This window comes from Biomphalaria glabrata, chromosome 5, assembly GCF_947242115.1.
Source record: "Biomphalaria glabrata chromosome 5, xgBioGlab47.1, whole genome shotgun sequence".
Lineage (NCBI taxonomy): Eukaryota > Metazoa > Mollusca > Gastropoda > Planorbidae > Biomphalaria > Biomphalaria glabrata.
Genome location: NC_074715.1, coordinates 33,021,313 through 33,044,217, shown reverse-complemented (window position 1 = coordinate 33,044,217; position 22,905 = coordinate 33,021,313). Strand labels below are relative to the sequence as shown.

General features: G+C 32.4%; 2 protein-coding genes and 1 long non-coding RNA gene across 13 annotated transcripts in view; 2 read left to right on the top strand and 1 right to left on the bottom strand.

Annotated features, from left to right (window-relative positions):
• Window positions 1-22,905, top strand: part of LOC106066186 (single-stranded DNA-binding protein 3-like) — a 68,320-nt gene that overhangs the window by 18,472 nt on the left and 26,943 nt on the right. For 3 of the 5 annotated variants that reach the window (XM_013225188.2, XM_013225159.2, XM_013225178.2), the window contains exons 6-10: window positions 3,373-3,456; window positions 4,773-4,835; window positions 6,260-6,337; window positions 8,693-8,750; window positions 10,707-10,730. In XM_013225188.2, coding sequence (XP_013080642.1) covers window positions 3,373-3,456; window positions 4,773-4,835; window positions 6,260-6,337; window positions 8,693-8,750; window positions 10,707-10,730 — 307 coding nt within the window. The remainder of the gene's footprint in view (window positions 1-3,372; window positions 3,457-4,772; window positions 4,836-6,259; window positions 6,338-8,692; window positions 8,751-10,706; window positions 10,731-22,905) is intronic. The other 2 variants (XM_013225164.2, XM_013225171.2) reach the window with 2 other exon arrangements.
• On the bottom strand, window positions 2,249-21,867 carry LOC106066237 (uncharacterized). 7 transcript variants are annotated; one of them, XR_008778183.1, is made up of 7 exons: window positions 21,465-21,867; window positions 16,824-16,991; window positions 12,625-12,770; window positions 10,669-10,855; window positions 10,179-10,232; window positions 7,770-7,838; window positions 2,249-2,818 (listed from the first exon to the last, which is right to left on the bottom strand). It is a non-coding gene; the product is annotated as an uncharacterized LOC106066237 (long non-coding RNA). The 7 variants fall into 7 exon arrangements; XR_008778182.1 differs by lacking the exon at window positions 2,249-2,818 and adding an exon at window positions 5,944-7,253; XR_008778180.1 differs by lacking the exon at window positions 2,249-2,818 and having other exon boundaries at window positions 7,262-7,838; window positions 9,406-10,232.
• Window positions 10,718-22,905, top strand: part of LOC106077618 (very-long-chain enoyl-CoA reductase-like) — a 129,461-nt gene continuing 117,273 nt past the window's right edge. The window contains exon 1 of the mRNA XM_056030871.1: window positions 10,718-10,723. Within this exon, the coding sequence (XP_055886846.1) occupies window positions 10,719-10,723 (5 nt within the window). The 5' untranslated portion in view covers window position 10,718. The remainder of the gene's footprint in view (window positions 10,724-22,905) is intronic.

Below are 22,905 nucleotides of genomic sequence, written 5' to 3'. Positions count from 1 at the left end.
ATATATATAACCCTTTTTACTACATATAGAATTAATTTTGAACGTTGCAAATGAAGTTGGTAAGAACTGAGATTAATATTTTCACTCATCGTCCGATCTGCTCGTCAAGCTTAAAAGATAACCGGACTTGGTCGAACTGTTGGCTTTGAATGGCCCGTGTTGAGTCTTTCATCGCTTTTGGTGACCCCCCCCCCCCTTCTTGTTCCACCCTTCCCTTGTCCTTACACACTGCGGGATTTGTGGTGTCACCTCTGCACATCTGTTCAAGCGTGGACGTTAGGATAGCTACGACGGCCTACAAGCTGTTGTCAGATGTGTGTGTGGGCCGTGTTGGGGAAAATGGGGAGGGGACAAATATGTTTTTTTGAGTCCAGGCGAGTGAGAGGAGGACTTTCTTCAAGATCAGACAGAATAAATGGCAGCTGAATGAACATGTAGTTTCTTCTTCACTTCATGTAGTTGTAATACTTTAGTAAGAGTAGATGTAGTGGCGAATGTTCATTGTGGCAGTTGAACTATCTTTTATACCGTACAAGACCTAAAGTACCATGTACTGGCTAGAAAGATTTAAACGAATGTATATGTCATTAGAATGTATGTGCACTGGGATCTAGAATAAACGAATGTATAGGTCATTAGAATGTTTGTGCACTGGGATCTAGAATAAACGAATGTATAGGTCATTAGAATGTATGTGCACTGGGATGTAGAATCAACTAAATCGTTATTGAAATGCAGTATAATGTTGACTACTGCTATAAATTATTGAAGTGTACAAATGCAGGCATTAAAAATAAAGTATACTTTTTTTCATTATAAGTACTGGTCAACTTACGAGTCACTTACTGGCCTTTACAACAGAACAGTATCAATTGAACATACACAACATTAAAGCGAACATAAATGGCAGGTTATAAAAATTGAAGCTTCTTAAATATCTTACTTTAGTTAAAGGTGCAGCGTGTCACACTTCTCACGTACGTTTTTTTTTTCTCTCACACTGAGATGATTTTATATATCGATGTAAAGGATAATAGTATGCCAACCGCGATGATCGTGAACCATGGGTGAATACTGGTAGACGTAGTTGAGCTCTGCGAGCAGGATCAAGTTAGTGAACTAAAGGTGTTGCCCTGTTGGACATGATAGTTCCCCGCCTTTGTTTTCACCTATGGCTTTTACTACCTGCACGTTTCTTTCTGTTCCAAAACTTGTTGATAGTGGGGGGTGGGGGGAGTAGCCGCCCCCCCCCCCCGATAACCACCTTAATGGAGAGGGCAGTGGCGCATGTATAATTGTATACACAATGACAGTCATTAATGCCTTAGAGCGTCGATGTCCTTTTCCCTATCCGATGCCTAGAAAGATTTTCATTGACTGCTTCCCATAGAGTATTGATTTCCCCCAATACCGTAAACCTTTTCATTTTTCAAGCCCACGGTAACATCTAGGCTTTTGTGTGTGTGTGTGTGTGTGTGACATCCCTTCACCCCATTGTAACATCCATGTATCATCTAGACGTTTTTAACCACCTCACCTTTGTTTCTCCCCCCCCCCCCAAAACATTTTCCCCATTTTAACTATCTAACTACAAGCCGCCCACATACAAATGATTGAAAACTAAAAAGTCCTGGTGATGACAAAATTGTTCACTTGCTCACACGGTAAAGCAACTTTATATAGTGAGCTCTCATAGATTTAAGGTGTCATGTTCTTTAATCCCACCCTTGCCTGTCCCGAGAAGTGCCAAGTTATAACGACATTTCTCAATCAACATAGTTTTGCAATTTCATTTTATCCGTGCAGATTTTGTTTTATAATAATAAGATGAAAGTTTTACATATTTATTGTTGATCTACTAAGAAGGGATAAATATTATAATCTAATTAGACTGGTTTAAAATAAGTTTATCTAACAACTGAAACGAAAAAAGCATGCCACTGTCATGTTCCAACAACTCTATTGACAATTGTATCTAGATATGTGAGGGGAGCTTGCAGATACGACTATTTATTCTCGAAACCTTGCGTTGTTTAAAAAAAAAAGTTTCAGATTTGGAAACGTGCATGTCGTTTATTATATACATAAAATTCATATAAAGACTAGACTCTAAGGCTATTAACGTGTTAAGATCATATTTAAGTTTCTCTATGGTTTTTGTGTGGTAGTGTGCATCGCATGGGATTACGCAATATTGTTACAATACTTTTTTTTTTCAAATTGAATTATTGTTTTTTGTTTGTGTGTGTGTGTTTTTTTTGTTGGCCATTGAATAAAATCTTTTAAAATTCTCATCATATTAGTTCTTGAAGTAGATCTATACCAAAATTGTCGCATTTTATTTTGTTTTAACTCGAATGTATATAAATCCTCGCAATGTGAATTAGAAACAGATATAATGCTCTCCTCCTAGACTCCTATTCGACATCAATTTTGTAAATAGAGCTGGTAAAAGTGTCATATTTTAAAAATATTTTTTAAAATCGAATCTACTAAATGCATCTAGATTTATAAATATTTAGATCTAGCCCTTCTAAAACCTAAAGATAATTGTCTTTTTTGTTGATGGGCTTTTTTTTTTTTCTTTTTTGTTCGTCACAGTCACATCTTTGTATGTTTATTATTGCCGCTATTTCCTATGCTGGCGAATTTTGGCCAGTTTGCTAGCATATAAAAAATATCTTCACCCCCCAGATTTAGATGGTTTCGTCTTAGGTCAGCTGGGTCACGGGAGGCCACAAAGTGTGTAGTTGTAATAGGCATACACACAACCGCCTATTGCTTGTGCGGAAGGAGGAATATCCATCCTTGGAACAGCCTGTTGTGGAAGCAATAGTAAAACATGAATTTTTGTGTTGGAAAACGAAAGTAGGAGAAAAATAGGCACGAAGTCCTTGCCAAAAAAATAAAATAATTAAAAATGTAATCACTTTGGTTAAAAATATATCTATTAGATTATTTATTTGTGTTAAAATGTCTTTAGTCTAGTATCGAAGTAAAACATTGATAGTGCATTATTTAATAATGCATATTAGATCTAGTCTATATTGACTCTCGATATTGAATATTAGACTAGTCTCTAGATCTAGATGTGACTGTCTATATTATTAGTATATATATTAATATATAATATATTTCAAATATTTTTATAAACACGGTACTTAGTCTTTAAGTACTTAAACTCTGTCCGCGTTTTGTCTAATTTAATCTTTAATAATCTAGTATAGATATTTTGATGTAACTTGATCTAAACATTACAACAGTGTTGCAGAATTACTCAAGCTTACTTCATTTTTTTTTGTTGAGTAATATTATTCATTATATCCATCGACATTTTTAAAAATTGACTCGCTTTTTTTTTTTTCTTCTCAGAATGCAGCAGCACCAAGCCCAATTGGTCAAATGCCTCCACAAGATGGCATGCCAGGAGGTCCTATGCCCCCAAGTTTTTTCCCTGTAAGTTTTTTTGTGCCAGTTAATATATTGATTGGAGATACCTTTGAATTTTGTTTTCTACATGGAATTTTCAAGTCATATCAGGAAATATAAACTAAAATTCTCTTGAAAACCACTAGCATCTTAAAACAGAAATAATATCAACTTTAAAATATTTATCCTGTCTTTATAAATAGCCATTTGATTTTACACTATTGTTTATTTCATTATGATAGCATACATTAGTTTACAGCTTGGCTTTAGGAGCAAACCCCCATGCATCTAGTGTTTTATAAATATGCATGTAAATAATTTTTTTTGCCTGTTTTTTTTTTCTTTGTCTGAAAAATTCACACTTCATTGTCTCAAAAAGCTAAATTCAAAGTTTGAAAAGCTGACTATGGAAATATATAATTCTTTTCTTTTAGAAAAGTATCCAGTACTTATGTAGCCAGTATTACTTAATCATAAGAAAGTAGCCAGTTCTTGTGTATCCAGTATTACTTAATCTTTCTGGTTAATCATTTTATTTTTGTTTTAATTTGTATTGAAGTTCCAAAAGATAACATAAGACCCAGATTGTTCTTTATTAAATTGTATTATGTGTATCTTTATACATAAAAAAATTAATAATCTGTTACAAATGCTACAAAAATATTACAATTATGTAATTTGTTTTATGGGACATTATTTTGGAAGGGGCAATAATTCAATTTATATTTCTGTTTCTCTTTCAACTTAGAGTAGTCTCCTAGTTTCTTATTAAAATGTGGAAAATTTTAATACTCTCTGCCACTCTGCACTCCCATTAAACAAAACTTTTTTTTTGTAAATTGAGATAGACAATGGGGTGTATTTTATTTAGACATTTGTAAAACATCTGTAATTGCATGATTAGTGATGGTAAACAAATATTCTAGTTATTTATTGATTTTTAAGCAGTTATATTTTTGCTATTTACATTGAAATATAAATGTTCATTTGAATTTCTTTTTACCAAGTCACTTACATTTTTTTTAACCCCTAATATTTCTTTCATTTAATTTGGTTGGTCTAGATTTTTGTTTTGTTTCTTATTTAGTCATTGAAGTATTAGGAGTACCTGAACTGTTTATGTTAATATCAGTAGTTTTGACTTGTCTTTCTGATTAATAAGAAGATTGCATTATTGCAATTTTGGTCTCTTTGGATTTGAGTGCATTGTGCCCTTTACTTTCTTTAAAAATATTTTTTTATTTTGGTCGTTATGTCCCCATAATTACTTGTGGTTGGGGGTTTTAATATGATTTTATTGTTGATTGGCTGGTTTTCTACCCTTGTGTGTGTGTCGTTTGCAGCCTCCCGCCTCCCAGCCATCCCCCCACCCGCCACCTCACAATCCTATGATGGGGCAGAACCAGGTGAGTACAAGCAGGGACAACCAGGACAGGCTCAAGTGTTGTGCCTTGCCATTGCCAAATAAGCCACCCTTGCTACTCCTAAATATGCCTACTGTTTTAATCCTTTTAACATTCTTCTGTTGTGTTTTGGTTTTTCCATATTTAATTTTTATTTTTTTTCTTGCTATACATTTCCAGTGAAATGCTTTGCTTCCTACTTTAATTGTGACTGTTTTTTTGTTGTAATAATTTGTTTAGAGCACCAAGATATGTAGATGTATTTTAAAATTGATGCAAGCTTTTTAGATTGTTCTCACATTATGTGATATTTTATATTGTAACCTATATACTACAAACAAATATATTTCTAATTGGATAATAAAGAAGCTTAACTTGACTGACATTTGTAAAGAAATGAAAATTGATTCTAATTACTAACTGTGAATATATTATCACCTAAGTAAATTAGCTCATTTTTATTTGTTGTTGCTACAATTAATATCCAGTTCTTAACCATTTTATTTTCATTGTAATAAAATAATTCTATTATCATTGTGACTCACACACAGATTTTTGTTCTGTTAATGTGATACATATTTTAAAAAATATATATTTTTTATGTTTTTTTACAATTTTATGTTGTTTTTGCTGTCAAGTCACATCATTGTCTTGTGTAACTATAAGTGTTTCATCAATTTACATTTTAATTTTTAATTAAAATTGAACCTTTTGTTTATTTTATGTTTGTGTATGTCTTTTTTATTATTTTATTAGATAATCAACATATACTTCTACTAGGATGTGTATAGTCTCCAAGTTGTTAAGATTACATCTTTTAATGTTGTCTCTATCTTTAAAATACTATTCTTAGCTTTGACAATTGGAAAAAAACAACTCTCCTATTAACCCTTAAAACGCGTGTGGTAGTTTAGCCTTTAATGTTTGCACTCATTGTAAAACAGTTCAGCACTTTAAGGGTTAAGAAGGATTTTATAAATTCAGTGTTATATGTGTTGTTGAATGCATATTTTATGTTGCAATTTTTTATTTTGTTTGTTTTTTTTCTTCCAGAAAATGTTTGCTTTGTAGTTGCATCATTCTAAACAAAAATTAACATCTTTGAGAAATATAAAAGTTAAAGAAGTTTATTATTTTTTATTGCAGCATTATGCAATTTGTATCAGTCAAAAAAACAAAACTTAAACTTTCTGTGTGTCATTTTTAAACTTAATTTTCTCTCTAAATTGTTTGTTGTTTTTGTTCTGCTAGTTGTGAATTTTTAATGTTCATTTGAAATAGTTTGTTTCACTAGATGAATATTTAGAGTCACTGCAACATGTAATGGTTTAAAATGAATAAAATTGTAAAAAAGTACAACATATTTCAGGGCATAATCCAGATATGTTTTGCAATTGTTATATGTATATACTTTTTCTCTTTCTCAGCCATTTATGTCACCTAGATATCCTGGTGGTCCCAGAGTGCCCGTTCGCATGCCCAATCAGGTGGACTTTAACACAGGGGTAGGTACCTCCAACAAACTATTAAATTCTCCTGATCCAGCTCAATTAATAGTTTATGATTATTTTGTAAACAAATACAAAATAGTTTAAAATAATTAAAAAAAAAAATACAAGTTTGTTTGTTCCTAAATAAAACAGCTTATTGAAACATTATACTAATCATTGAGTATTGTATTGGCCTTTGAGCAAAAACATTTTTTTTTTCTTGTTTCTAAAAAAAAAATTTTAAATATATTTTAACTTAAAAAATTGAACAGAGGTTGAAAGAACTACTTGATCTAACCTTTTTTTTTTAATTCATAAATACAAGTATAATAATAAAGTGTACATCTTTTTCAAACAATAATAGTGGAGATTTTCATATATGGCAGAAAAATTATAAAGAGCTAGAACTTTTGTGTTTCCAGTGTACAAAATAAAGGAAGTGTTATGTTTTTAAAAAGTTTATGAACTTTTGTACACTTTTCAACACTGCAGAATGAAATTTTCTAAGCTCTTCTGTTTGTAGCACAAAATAAATTAAATATGGAGGAAGCATTAGACTTTCACTTAATGACTAAAAAATTATTTAAAACCAAATTGGCAACTTACTAACAGTAATATAGGAGATTTAATACGAAAGTGAACTGCCACACATTGAGATCATATTAAATCTCAGTCAAATGTTAAATTTATATCTTAATTCTTTTTTAATTAGTTGGCAAAAAAGAAGGTGAATTTAGCGTCCTTGACATTGTTTACTTTATCAGTAAAATCTCCAATATAAAGTGCTAAATAATTATAATTGATTTAACAAAATTAATTCAACTAATACAATAAAAAAAGTTAAGAATAGTTGCAAAAAAAAAATGTTGCATTTATTGCACACATTTTTTTCTTCATCTTCTTTGTATTTCTTTTTTTTTTTTTATGTTATCTGTTTGGAAAAAATGTTAAAAATAGAATTTAACTATTAAAATATTGCATTTTTATAAATTATCAATGCTAGTCAGTCTATATTATATTTTTTTTAAATTTTAACATCAAATTACTTGAATATATTTTATGTCATGAGTGGTTCGGAATAGCAAATGCATTATGGCCATTATAGAAAATTTAGTCCTAACAAAGAAATCATGATAAATTAGATTATAAAAATTATGCTCATGATTTATGATCATTTATTAAATGTAATAAGTTAACAACAAATAGCCTCATTAAAAGAAAGAGTAACATGCTAAATTTTTACCAATAAATGTGACATGACAGTTGAAGTTATAGACTACTTTACTAAAATGACATGTAAAATATCAGTACAAATTCTTATAATTGTAGCATTATCAAAGTAAAACACTTGAATCCCTTAACAGCATGACTTTATATGGAAATGTTCATTTTAGACTATGTTATTAGGTAAATAGTTAATCATAATGAGCAAATAAAATAGACCAACCTTCTTTTGAAAGAAAAAGAAACAAAGTTTTTGTTTTTTTATTTGATACATAATTGAGTCCCGGATTTCCTAAAAGTAGATAGACAACAATGATATATAATTAAAATGATAAATACAAACCTATTTAGTTAAATAAATGAAATACTATCACAGAATCCCCATAGTGATGATAGATATAAAAAAAAATCAAACCATTACTAAATTTTTTTGTTTTAGGTCTAGCACTTAAATCTAAAATTTTATTACAAAAATTTTTGTAAAACATTATTAGCCTGTCAATAATAATTTGACCCTATTCATTTAATTATTATGAAGCAAATATTTTTTTAAATCTCACCTAACACTTCTAAATCCTAATTGCAATATTATTTGTCTGGTTTTGTATTTGATCAGTGATGATCTCTGATCAGTTTACATAGCAATGTTTAAATTGCTAAAAAAAAAAATTTTTAAAGAGAAGTAACTAGCAAAATATATCAATAAAAATTGTAGAACTATATCATTCTAAACCATATTGTACTTTGTAAAGTTTAATAATTGTTTTTGTTATTTAAACTTTTGTAGGCAGTAATAGTTTTTATAAATCAAAATTTTAGATAATTTAAAGTTAGACAAAAAAAAGCACTGCAAACTAGCTTAATATCAAAATCTATGATAAAGATAAATTTTCATCTTGAAAGCATATTAGTAATAAATACATTTTTTTTTATTTTGCTATATAGGAAACTTAGTTTAGTATCTGTTACATTGCTAAATGTATTTTTAGAAGTGGGAGATTTGGTGTGTGAAATCAGGAAAAAGTCATTTTAACTTACCTCCTGAATTATGGAGAGTTTATTGGAAGGTGGTCCTTGGACAATAAACATGGAGGAAGTGTTTTTCAGTTGTTTTTCACTTTGACATTTTTTATATTTTTTTTGTAGCCTCCAGGACCAGGGGGTGGACAAATGCCTATGCCTAACAGCATGGATCCTCGGCCAGGTAGGTTTTCTCTTATATGTCAACCTTTTCTTTTGTTCCTTTTTTTTTTTAAGTTTGTGGCAAGTTATTGTCTAGCTTTGTTGTGAAGTTATGAAGGATCCAGGGTGGATACTATTACAGCATGTTTTCAATCCCACACATTTTTATTTCTTTATATTACCTGAAGCTAATAGACTTTTTGATTGTTGTATGTGTTGTTGTTTTCTTGCCTTTTATTGCTTACATAATTAAACTCTTAAGAAACATGAAGAGCAAGAACTTACAGCACAAAAATACAATAATATTGCTTATTTATATGAAATGATGTGATAAGTACAAATGTTAAAAGCAAAAGTTAAAGCAAGAAATACCAAAGAATTTTTTTTTTTTTTAATTGGCATCAGTCATTTGAGCGTAAAAAAAATAATTTTGAATTTTCATGATCTTATTAAAAAAAGATAATATAATAAATAAGTACTTGAGTATTGCAAGTATTTTTCAAGATAAAGTTTATGCATGAAGGCAAATCTAAGTCTTAAGAAAACATTTTTTGTCAAATGAAAGTCCCATTTGTCATTTCTTTCAAACACATTGTAAGTTGTTGTCTTGCTGGCTATTGTTGCCATCATAAGGAATAAGTGAAGGTAAAGGCTCTAACAATAATGTTCATAGTTACCTTCTAATGGTTGAACTTGTATCAAATATTTTCTCTAAAATAAACATATTGCAAGGGCAGTGGAATTTATATAGAACAGCAACTTGCATTTTGGATTTCTTATAGAAAAAAAATCCCCACTTTACTCTTCTTTTTCTTATACCTACCTGCTTGTACATGTTATTCTTCTTTTTTTTTTATTTATCAAAAGTAATAAACATGAAATACAAGAAGTGTGACTTTACTTTTGTGTTTAAATTTTATAATTTAAAAAAAAAAAATTAATCCATTCCTTATCAACTTTGTTTTGGGAGAAGGCTACTCTTGTGATCGTTTGGTAGTGTTGGTTTTTCCCCTTTTATCTCCCTTTTCAATGTCATTTTTTTTATTGGTGTATCTATATCCCATACCTTGCCTCTTAACTATTTATTTTATTTAAAAGCTTGAAGTATGTTTTTGGCTAAACTGTGGTATAGAGTGAATGATGGTTTGAAGACAGGATGTGATAATTTCAATGGATAAACATGTCTCTTCAGAAAAAAACAATTATTAAAAAATATTTAATTCATTTAGTAAGAATCAAATAACAGCAGGTAGTGAAAGTTGTCTTAGGTTGTTATTAAATAAATAAATATCTTTATTCAAAAAAAAGTTGTGTGATGTTTAGTGTCACCTGTTTAATTTTAGTGTCGGTTTAAAATGAATATCAGTAGCTAAGACTAAATTTTTATTCTACAAAGAATTAGTGGATTAAATTAAAGATACAAGTAAATACATATAATAAAACTTCTTACATGTCAAGGTTCAGATTGAAATTGGAGGAGTTGACCGTTGAACCGTTGAATAACCTGAAATAGAATAATTACTTATTGATTTTAGTATTTTAGAAATTCAAAGTTGTTTTTTTGTTACTGTCATTTAAATAATATTTTATGTAAATGCAGAAATTTGATAAAGTTGTTTTTTTCTGTAGTTCATTTGTAAAAATAATGGGATACAGTTCAATTGTCCTTATTTACTATACTAAACTATAATGTGCACTAAATAATTCATCCATTTCTCACAGAAAACTTAAAATTTAATAATAAACACAGTTCAATATCATCTCATAAAGTGAAATCGGCAACTCTACCAAATTTGAGTCTTAACCTACACAACACCACTATCAACTAAGTTTAAACATTTTTTTATTTAATTTAGCTACAGAATGTGCAATAAGTATTTATTAATGATATTGGTGGTTTAAATATTTTTTTTGGCCAAATAATATACATTTGTACCTACACAATATGAGTAAAATCCTATCCCATTTTTGATCACAGATGAACTTCATCATGGATTTCTAGGTAAAATATCATGTCACCACCATCATCTATCATCATTGTCTTGTGAGATCACTTTTTTTTCATCAGTGTACTCTCATTCTTCACTCAGTGTTACACATCTTGTATGACATTGTTGTGTCTTACTACTGAAGCAGATGTAGTGTGCCAGGAAAAGACTAGATTTTGAGCAATTTTATTTACAGTTTTTTAAATAGGATTGAGATATGCAATGGCCTAAAAGTGTGTGTATGTGTTTCATACAAATTACTGGTTTTGTTTCTTATGTATTAAGTCTTGACACTAAAATAAGTTTAAGGAAAAAAAAGAATGACAAATGCATGTGACACTCAATTAACTGATCACTATGTTCCTACTCAAGTTAGCTGATCACTCAAAAATATAAGCTTCTGAACACTCTAAAATAAAATATAAGCTTTGTTCCTACTTGAGTTAGCTGATCACTCTGAAACTTAATATTGCATGTTTAAGTCAGTATAAACTTGTCAAACAATAATTTTATTATTAAATATATAATGTGGATTGAGCAACTGAACTCATCAACTTGTTAAAATAGTGATGGTTTTGTCTAAAATAGCTCAAATGTGAGTGTACTCATCATCATCATACAATTTAGCTTGAACTGGGTGCAGACTTGTTAGCACTAATTGTCCCCCAAAATGCAATAAATTACTACTTTCTACATTGGTTTGCACCTATTTAAAGTTTGTAGAACTATGTTCTGAAATATTTTGAAATTAGAAATCAAAATATCATTGTATTTACAATACAATTTCTTAGCAATGTTTTAATTTTAGATAAATAAATTCAAAGGTTAGATAAACTTAACACAAAAACAAAATAAATTGACTGGAATGTGTGCATCTAAAATGTCTATTGAGTTACTGAAATCAAACCTGAAGACACAAGTACAGTGCAGGAGCCACTATTCATCAGTCATTGCATGCAAGTAAAAAAAAAAAATGATGAATTTCAGATTGCTAAACTAATCACCTAAACTAACCATTACCATTGCCAAAGGCTTAATTTATTCTTTATTATTGTAATAGTTATCCAGAAACAGATCCGTATTTAAAAAATATCTTGTTTACTACCTCTCCAGCATCTTATTTGCTAATTGTTGATGTTGGGAAATGTAAGTTGTTGGGGTTTTTTTTGGCACCGCTGGATAAAACTAGTTTTTAAAAACAACAGATATGACTATACTAGTTAATTATTTTGATTGAGAAATGTTTTATTATGAACATTGTTTTCAATAATCAAAGGTTGGAAAACCTTTTTTTTTTTAATTGTCTTCTTGGAGCTTCTCAACTCTGCACCTGTTGTATGCTTATTTTTTGCCATTGTGCTTTAGGTATTTCTTCTAAACATCTCAAAGAAAACATGCTAACTACATAAATTATAATTGCATTTTTCTTAAATGTAACCATTTATGTTATGACCTGAAATTAGCAGCCTCTCTGTATATTTGGATAGTAGTTTGTCAAAAGCTTTTATATCTTATAGATAGAATGTTGGCATATGTGTTCAACTGCATAATGGAATATGACTTTGGTTGATTAAATATGATTTGGTTAAAAAATACTAAATCTATGTAGATTTACTGAAGTTAAAAAAAAAAAAAGTAATGCCTCTTAGTTAAAAAAGGGCTATATAAATATGTTCTTTGTTGATGTTCTTTAGTAAAGAATTACATATTTATAGCCACCCCCATCAATTGTCCTAACTTGAACTCCACCTTGAATCATTGACCCTAAGTATAGCTCCTAGATAAGGTTCTTGTCACTTCTTACAACTATAGTCCCTCCATTTTTTTTTCCTTGTCATCTGCAACAATTTAGGAGTGCATAGGTTTATTTATTTAAATTAGCAGAATTTTTTTTTTTATCATTTTTACCTGATTTTATCAGTTATGCAGTAAAAAGATGTTTCTATGGAAACTCAATCGTATATTCTATTAACTTTTTTTTGTTGAAGTTGCTCTAAAAAATGTGAGCTGATCATTTCTGTGTTTAAGAAAAATTTGTTATCAGTGACTGCAATCTGAAATTGAGAAAATTATTTGTAGTACAAATATATATATAAGAAACTAGAAGAAATCTTTCTTTAAAGGTAAATCTAATAATCTATTGGCTTATTGATAAAGATAGTTTAATCTCCAAAGATTGAAAATGAGTGAGTATTGGAGATTACTTTTTCAATATTCTGACAACATATAATGTGTAAATATTTTTATTTCATTGAACTGAAAAATATTCAGCTAAAATAGCATCATTGTTTTCATTCTCTTACAAAGGTTAACTTTGAGTAAACATGTGTGGTTTTGTTTTTTGTCTTTTTTATCTAGTGCATCTTTCATGCTTAGAGCGTGCTCAGTACACTATGGTCCAATCTCTTTTTTGAATCAATGAGGGGCGAGGCTTTCGGGAAGTTTTCCCTTCTGCCTTAAGTGCTCAGCAAACACAACTCTGCTTGAGTCAGGACTCAAACCCATCCCCTTGTTGGTTGGCCAAACCGTAGCCAAGTGGTTTTGGCCTCACATCTCACAGCAATAGTCTTATAGTCTTTTTGGTGTGTATTGTTTCAATTCATTTAATCATTACATTTATCATTAGAAATCGCTTTTAGTTAAGTATCTTTTTTTTTTTTTAAAGAAAATCCCGTTTTCATTTCACTTTTTGTTCTATTTCTGGGTACTATCTTTTTTTGGATGACATAAACTGTCATGCCATTTAACTTGGTCAATGTGTTATGGTGCAAATTACTGTTGACACTTTTAGTCTAGTCTTGGTTATTTCCGTATATCTCTATTATTAAAACATCAGTGTGACTATACTATTAGACATCTGGAACTAGAATACTAACGTTGGCTTATTGGTTTGTTACGCAGTGAATACAGTAGTGCTACAACATAGCTGGTATGGTTTCTACAGTGAATGTGTAATGCCCCAGGATAAATATATTCAATACTAATACATTTGCAAAGTCCTTGCACACATTCTATTTATGTAAATTTTAAAAAAATCAATATTCATAGTATGCTTTGTTTAAACGAACCATTGTGTAAAAGTAAACTACCCCTTTCAGACATTATGGGCAGATGATGTAAAGGGCATCTGTTTATGTGGCCAGCACAACGACCAACCGCCTCTACTTTTCCCCAATTAACGTCAGGTACCCATTAGAGCTGGGTGGATTCAGAGGCGACATAAAGATCCAGAAATTCAAAATCCCAGGATTCAGAAGCCAAGTACTTTACCACTTAGCCACAGCACCTCTAACCATTGTGTAATATGTATATTTAGATGATATACATGGACTAAGTTTGTTGTAAGATCTTAGTATACAATTTGTTAAGACCAGGTTCGGTTCACTGTATTCTTGTTATATTTGTAAACTAGGTCAAGCTGCCACTTGTGTATCTTTATTCTAACAGTTGCACTATCCATCAGGTGTGTCCGTTATTTTCTACAAGATGTCAAAACATTGCTTTCTTTTCTCACTAACTCAACTGTTTTACATGTTTCGGATGTTCCTTCAGACTTGAAGATAGTTTACTTCCTAGTCCAAACCTCCCGCAGGACGACGGGGGATGGGAGCGGGTAGGGTTTGAACCCGGGACCATCGATAAATCCAAACGACAGTCCAGCGGTCAAACCGCACGACCAGGCAGCCATCCATGGTTAGTACAAGTTCACAATGGGAATGAGTTCCATGCAATTATTTCTTGAGCACTAGTTACTCTATTGAGTTGTAACTCGAATCTCCCGGGGGACATTCCATTTTATGCGTATTAAGTTTCAGAGCATCTATATATATCATTGGCAGAGATCTTCAGCAGAAAAGTTTGTTGTTGTTTTAAAGAGTGAGGAGTGCAAGATTTAAAAACCATAGACTTATGCTTTACTTCGTTTAGTTAATTGTTTCAACTTTAATAGATTGGTTAATTTACTGTTGTTTAGTGTATTCTATCAATACTCGCGAACACGGTGTTGTAGTGTATTTCAGTTCAGACTATTCAATATTCCTTTTTTTTTTGTGGTAGTTTCTTGTCCAACTGACCGGAAGACTTGGGCGATGTGAAAATGGAAACATGTCAGCAAGTTATTACTTTGGGGGGGGGGGGGGTATCTCATGAAAAGTTCATGTCAAAGTATCCCAATCTCTTGTCGATAGAATAAAATAATCAACTTTGTCAACTTTGTCTTTTCTGTGAAAAGATGACAGATATGTTTTTAGATTTTCTATGAAAGTTGACACAAGATATATGTTTGATAGTGTTAGAAGTGCGGAGAAGGAATTGTTGATCATATTCTCATTAATGTTACAACTCGGCGGCCCCCCCCCCCCCCCGGTAGGTTGATTTGGCGGAAAATAATTTCAATAAAATAAAATAGTTAAAATGTTGAAAAAATGTTTTTGGTTGGTTAATGTAAATAATTGAATTAAAAAAAAAGCTGAGATTTATGTCGGCTTTATATATTAATAATTTCAAGGAGAAATATTTTTATGATACAAGAAAATGTGAGCATTTGGGTTCGATTGGCACAAAGTACAAGACATCAGGTGGAAATACTAACACTGTTGTCCAAGATAAACAATTTTAAAGTAAAACCATAGATGTTCAATTCTCAACAAAGTACAAGGCATCAGGTGGAAATACTAACATTGTTGTCCAAGATAAACAATTTTAAAGTAAAACCATAGATGTTCAATTCTCAACAAAGTACAAGGCATCAGGTGGAAATACTAACACTGTTGTCCAAGATAAACAATTTTAAAGTAAAACCATAGATGTTCAATTCTCAACAAAGTACAAGGCATCAGGTGGAAATACTAACATTGTTGTCCAAGATAAACAATTTTAAAGTAAAACCATAGATGTTCAATTCTCAACAAAGTACAAGGCATCAGGTGGAAATACTAACACTGTTGTCCAAGATAAACAATTTTAAAGTAAAACCATAGATGTTCAATTCTCAACAAAGTATAAGGCATCAGGTGGAAATACTAACACTGTTGTCCAAGATAAAACAATTTTAAAGTAAAACCATAGATGTTCAATTCTCAACAAAGTATAAGGCATCAGGTGGAAATACTAACACTGTTGTCCAAGATAAAACAATTTTAAAGTAAAACCATAGATGTTCAATTCTCAATACTAAGAGTTGCTCTCTCTCCTAAACGTTTCAGAGTATGTACAGTGCTTCAACCTCCATTACATAACGTACATTTGAGTCTTTCTACAGTTAGATTTTGTTTGTAGAAACCTGAGCTATCCCTAGAGACTGCTGTGATCACATATATTGTGCGGTCAAAATGAATCTAGTTTCTAATTAATGTTTACATTGATTTTTTGTTGGGGGGGGGGGGGGAGTGTGCGGTGGGGAATATTTATTGTATGCCTATAACCTGGTCGACACACGATAAGGATGTTGACATTTCGATATCGTTGGCGCCATTAGACTACTTAAACTAGCTCATTTATATCGCGTTTCCTAGTGCTTAGAATCAAAGAATATACACGTAGCAAGTTATCCCCTAAAAACTCAAACAATTTCCTGAAAAATACGACACAATTGTCATTCAATATGGAAAACGCCAATCCCACAGGCGATTTTATAAAAGAAAGCCTGTTATATCATTACAATGTGGCATACGTTTTTCTTGTTACATTCTTTTGACTCCCTAATTTGTTTAAGCTACACATACTGTTAGTTCAATGCATCAGATCGGTACCTTGAAATTTGCCTTGCATAAAAAAAAAAGATACCCGAGAAGATATAGATCTTGAAAGGAAGATGTGAAGGGCTTCTAACTTCAGGATACAAAAAATCTTGGTGGACTTTCAACGATACTTGTATCTGACATATAAATGTATTTATTGTCTAGAAATTAAATTCATGTATTGTCTAGTAGGAAGGTATCTCTGATAAATTCATGTATTGTCTAGTAGGATATATTAGCATTTGTTGAAATACATGTCTGAAATATTAGAGGTCAGCTAGTACAATGTTTCTCAGACCCGTGCAGAAATGTTAGGTCCATGATTAAGATAAAAGCATGCTTAGAGTATAGAAAGTTACTGGCACTCACCTTTTTTTTTAATTGAATGTCTTTTGATCGGATTCTCATGATGTTTGTTATGTCTGTCCGGCGTCAGACTGACTGAAGAACTATTTTACGAATTGTTTTTTTTTTATTAAATCTCCAACATGTTGCTCTTCCATCTTCACTGCATTGTATGTATCTCGTTCCACATCCCTAGATAAATATAGAATGTTGGATGTATCATGTTAACATTTCAGTCACTTAAACCTTACTCCAATCTCTCATTTTCTTCAAAACTAAGTTTTTAGAATTTCAAAGGGCGGGGTGGAATGCGCATCCTCCCTACCGTGAAATTAAATACCCCCGATCCACATCCCGCTTAGCAAATGTAATCAACAGATTAACTTCAATCTACGTTAATACATCCCAGCCTCTCTTCCCTTTCCTCATTCAGCTGGCGAGTCAGTGACAGAAGCCAGACTCAGGATCTAACATTAGTCCTTGTGGTGTAATTTTCAAGTGCGAGAGTCGATGAGTTTTAAATATATATATATATATGTATATACACACACTTCTAACATTTTGTTCCTAAGTACCTTTGACTTATTCTGTCCTATGGGTTGGTTCACGTGTCTCTATTTGTCCACATTATTGACTAGCTATGAAAGGTTTGACATTAGATCACTTTTACATACGAGTAGCAGCCCTACGTCAAATCAAGTTCTAGTACAAATCGTGTGCCTCTCTCTCAAATGTTCTCCTTGCAATACACAAACTTATAAGACATGAAACACATTATCTACACCAATCTGACGACTTTTTATTCTGGTTGAATCTCTTTATTTTGTCAGACTTGAGAAACTATGAATGGCAAACCATTCATCTAGTGGTCATTAATAACAATTATTTGATAAATATTCCTATCACTTAGACTAGAGCACTAGAAAGGCGTAGAGACCCGGCTTGCGTTTATTTACACATTGGTAAATCTGAAGAAAAAAAAAGACAGTGAAAACGAACATTCATTTGCATATCGCAAATACTGCACCTGCCTTAGAGTTCAGTTTTCATGGCACGTACTACTTTTGATTCTCTCTACCAGATGATCTTATGTTTGATCTTAGAGCCATTCCTTTCAGATACCATCAGAGCTTTCAGAGACCTCTTTTCATCAACTTAAATCGTTCTTTTTTTTTTTCGGTTGCAAATCTTTCATCCTCCCCCCCCCCCCTCAACAAAACTCCTTCACTTGTAAGTTACTCTTTTTCTCACTCCTACAATGTGTGCAGAGAAAACGATTTGTATGTTGAAGAACGTGTCCAAGAATTATACATACTAGATGACATGTCAGCTCGTATTTAAATGGGCTTTCAATGAAGATTGCATATATATAATGTAGAGTTCGCTCGTAGTGTTTGGTGTGTGTGTGTGTGTTTGTATTTCTCTAACGCTTTCAATCTCTTATTACTCTCTATTGTTGACTGCATCAAAGTGTTCCCCTTATTAGCTACATTTTCAATCACCTGCCACTGTTTCAAGTTGTCTAATGACTTTATCTCGCTCGTGTTTGCCCGTGGTGCATGTTGCACTATTGTCCTCTAGCTGGTTAGTTTACTCCTCCAACATGTGCACATGCAAAAGTAATCAGACTACAGCTGACATCCCTCAAGTCAGACTACAGCTGACATCCTCTATCATGACGAATGGCATTTGCACGTTCATACCATACATCTACATGCTTAGTGTTCAATGGTAGATTTGGCAGGATTTCTTTTTAGCGCAATATCTAGCGATCGTATTTTTTTTAACACATAGTCTGGATTTTTTTTCTTCTGTGCTCTTTTGAAAATGACTTGAAGGGGACATCACCTGTTGCAAATGTCAACATTTCATTTTGGTGATAGTTATCCTATCTTGGCTTTAACCCTCCCTAGCTCCAAGCATTCCTCACTGGCACGGTATCCTTGTCTTGAAACAGATACTAATGAGCCTTGGCTAGAACTTGGAAGTTGGTTTCAAAGTGTTCTACAGGGAAATGGTGTTAAATCTTTGTCTTGGTTTCTGAGTTTGGTACACCTCATTAGATGTCAGTGCAAAGTACTCGATACCACATGGCTCGTGTGACTTTGTCAGCAAGTTGTAGTGGGAAGTGCTATTCCTGCCCAAAGCCGAGGGACATTGTTTCTCAAAGTGGAATCAGAAGACTTTTGATTGAAGACGTTTTGCTGTCTCCTGTTTGTAGTCACAGCCAGCCAATGGCAATAAGTGTAGCATGTGTTAACTATATTTGTATAATCGAATATCAAATACACATAAATGTTAAAAAGTAATAGGATAGCTCAAACCCCCCCCCCCAATTGTTTTCAGGGTGTATGTTCATTTATGAACAGGGTTAGTTTGGGTTTCTGTTTATTAACAGTTTTAGTTTGGGTTTCTGTTTATCAACAGTTTTAGTTTGAGTTTCTGTTTATCAACAGGTTTAGTTTGGGTTTCTGTTTAACAACGGGTTTAGTTTGGGTTTCTTTTTATCGACAGGTTTAGTTTGAGTTTCTGATTATCAACAGTTTAGGCTTGGTTAAAAATAAGTAATGTTAAAGCATCATACCGTGATCAAGTTATAGAAGCAACCCACACGCTACTCTGTCTTGCCCATTTAAATAGTTGTTAAAGGACTTGTGTGTATTGGCTCATTCAAGTTCACTTCTGGTCGCTAAGAATGTATGTGCACTGTTTGGAAAGCTAGAATTATGTGAATACATCACATCTCATATCAAATACATAAAGCAGGACTGGAGATTACCATCAGCTGAGACGTTCCAGGTGTGTTTCTAGTTGACAGCTGAACGCTGGAGTCATTTTACAATTTACTACACCCCTCAATATAATACTGGCAGCGAAGAGACATTTATATTGAAGTAGTTGTGGCTTTGAGCTGGGCTTTAGAATTGTAAAAATTATGAATGGCAATGTGTGTGTGTAATGTTTTAGAGAGCCTACATTATATAAACGTATTTTCAACACAAATGATCTAGCCTACAAGGGAAGAGAAAGGTGAATCACAACAACAAACTGACATGGGATTATATTGCTGGAAGCAGAAACCTCGAGATTTCAATGAATAATTGAAGACAACTTTTATAGAAAAGATAAATGGTTCTTGGGTGTGGGTTTATGTTTCCTGGCGTTGTTCTAGTCACGTGGGATTGTTTCCGCACGATGAATCTCATTTTAGTTTTTTTTAACCATTAAAAAAAAGGGATTAGGTTACAATTATTATTTGGTTGTGGCGTCAAGTCATTCTGTTACCAAACATTCGCTGTACCATTAAGTTTAATGACATCCTATCTCTAGACAGTAGCAACAGTGTAGGCTACATTAAGTGGTGTTTGTTTTTTTTTGTTTTGTTTTTTTACCATTGAAAGATTGTTGTTGCAAATAGTCTAGCAATTGAACAATTTTTAGAGGAAACGTTTCTTTGGGGGAGGGGGAACAAGCATATTTGTAGTTTTTATCATTACATAAAGCTTGATGGGATGAAATAGTAGAAGACATTTAGACTCCCACATTAAGACAGTACGTTTGTACTGTTGGCTGACCTTGTAGTTGAGTCTAATTAAGAACATTAGAATTCTCTTTTCTCAAAGTAGCACAGTGCAAGATGAGCTAGTGTCCCGTTGGTTCGTACGGTTCAGGCCGAACTCACGATGCCCCCGCTGCAGGGAATTAAACATGTCTCATTCTTTTAGTCTGTCCCAGACCTGCTGAATTCCATCTGGACAAGTCATTGCACAACAGCAGGCTTTCTGTCCAGGACTTTTGCAAAAGAGGATTTGAGCCTCTCAAGCCCTCACTCAAATGGTGTGCTGTTTATGATGATGAAAAACAATGTTTAAGAAACTTTTTGCCAGTCCCCTTCCCCCCCCCCCCCCACTCAAAAACCCAAACGCGACGAAAACAAAATACGTTCGTTCGTGACACTCCCAGCCAGCTAGGATTTCTATTCGTCATTTCGGGTGGCGTGGAAACCTTTTCAGCCTCATGTTATGTTATTGTTGTTTTTTTTTAAGCGCACGCACATTAACTCACAGAAGGCGGCACTGGTCTATAATATGCTATCTACTATACGATCGAAATTCGATGTACATACACAACACAAATGTTTGTAATAGTCGAAATGATCTTCGTGTTAAGAAAGGACTCATTTTTTGTCCCCTAAAAGTTAGTCATCAGAACGATGTACGACCAACTCGACCGTTGGAGAGAATCGACAAACACAAACATATTAAAATTGAGTGGATCTTGTTACATAGCCTCTCGCCCAAACGGTATATAGTATAAAAGGTCATGATTCAAATACGACTTGGACGTCTTTATTAAAATGTTTTCAAGATCGACAATAATGTCATTATACTGGATTCATATTAGATTAGGGGTATAACATTTCTTTTGTACTTGCAAAAACAAAATTGAACGCCACCCCTTTGTTGTCATCATGTCCTGCTCCCATAGCCGCGGGAACCGCTCATATTTAGATCGAGCTACCATTAATATGATTATTATTTTAGATCTATGTTTCATTATGATCTAGATCTCGCTGCGTCTGTGTCTAGATTCTAGATCTATATCTTTGTGGGTGAAAAGGGGGTATTGGTTAAAAAATGTCACGAACTATTTTTTAAATCTTACCTTATTGATCTAGACATCCATTCAAAATGCTTTCAACGCTGTGGAAAAAAATGATATTGTTGATCCAGACAAATCTGCAAGATTAGGTGCACGTATAAAAGGTAACAACTCCAAGAAGAACTCCCTAGTGCTGTTTGAGAACACGAAGTAGCATTCTACCTGATGATTCTAAATAGATCTAGATTGTTGATCTATTATAATTATTACCGTATTTAAAATAAAATTTACACTGATTCGGTTGTAGATTTAGGATCAAGAACTTAGTTGACTATAGATCTAGGCTAGCTTCTACAAGCAAGTAATTTTAGTCGAGATCTATTCTAACTTAGCTAAAACTTGAAAGACAGATTTTCTCAACGGTATTAATACCAGGGAAACCACTTGGCTAGCCCACGGCAATGACAATGCTAGACTAGGTCTAACTTTACCACCACGTCGTCTTCCAGTTGGCCTACTGTCAGCGTGTTGTCTGCTACAGCCCTCTTCGGTCAGGGTTCATCTAGAACAAGATTTTAGATTTAGCCCATGACTCTATTCCCCCCCCCCCCTGTTATTATATTTTTTAAAAACTCTTTTTAAAGTCTATAGATCCAGATCTAATGCACTGTGACAAAAATTTATCTTCTTATCTAGACGTTCAAAAAATATAATTACGTCCTATGCATTTCATGTGTAATCTAGTCATGCATGTTAATCAATGACTGAAACTCTGCTAAGTCGTTGGTTTTCCTGGCTGATTCAGGCAACTCATTCCATTCTCTAATGGCACTAGAGAAGAAGGAGCAGTTGTACGAATTTGTTCTAGCTTATGGAATAAGAAATGTGTCTTTATCTTTGTGTATAGAGTCTCAAGCTAAACTCACTAAAGGAAAAATTAAAAGGAGATTTTAGAAGTAGAGATGTACCGGTATTATAAATGTGGATGAGCACTAGATCTAATGGATACTAGATACATATAGTCAAGATATAAAGAAAAGACATTGTTAGGTTAGGTCTAGGTATATTATAAATCTAGATTGTATGAACTGTTATTTAAAATATTTTTTTAAAAAGTTAATATTTTTTTTAAGTTGACTAAATAACAGATAGATATAGATCTAAATCCATAGCTAGTACCTTGTTTGAAAGCTGTATTGTATATTTATCAAGATTAAATGAATATAACTTAACACATAGTAATAATGAAACTAAAACAAACATTGTAAACAAATACTTTTAGCATTTTCTTCTCCCGGAGACATACTGGTTAATTTTAATCCAACTTGTAAGCATAATAGTTTTAGATATACAAGAAAAGGACAATCGATTAACTTTTAGCGTATAACCAAATTAAGCATTTAGACCTAAGGCATCCCGACTCAAAAACTTAGCAAGGAACGAGACCTCACAGTAGCTTATTCAAAAACTTTTTTAAGCTTTACTTAACAGTAGAGTATTGAGG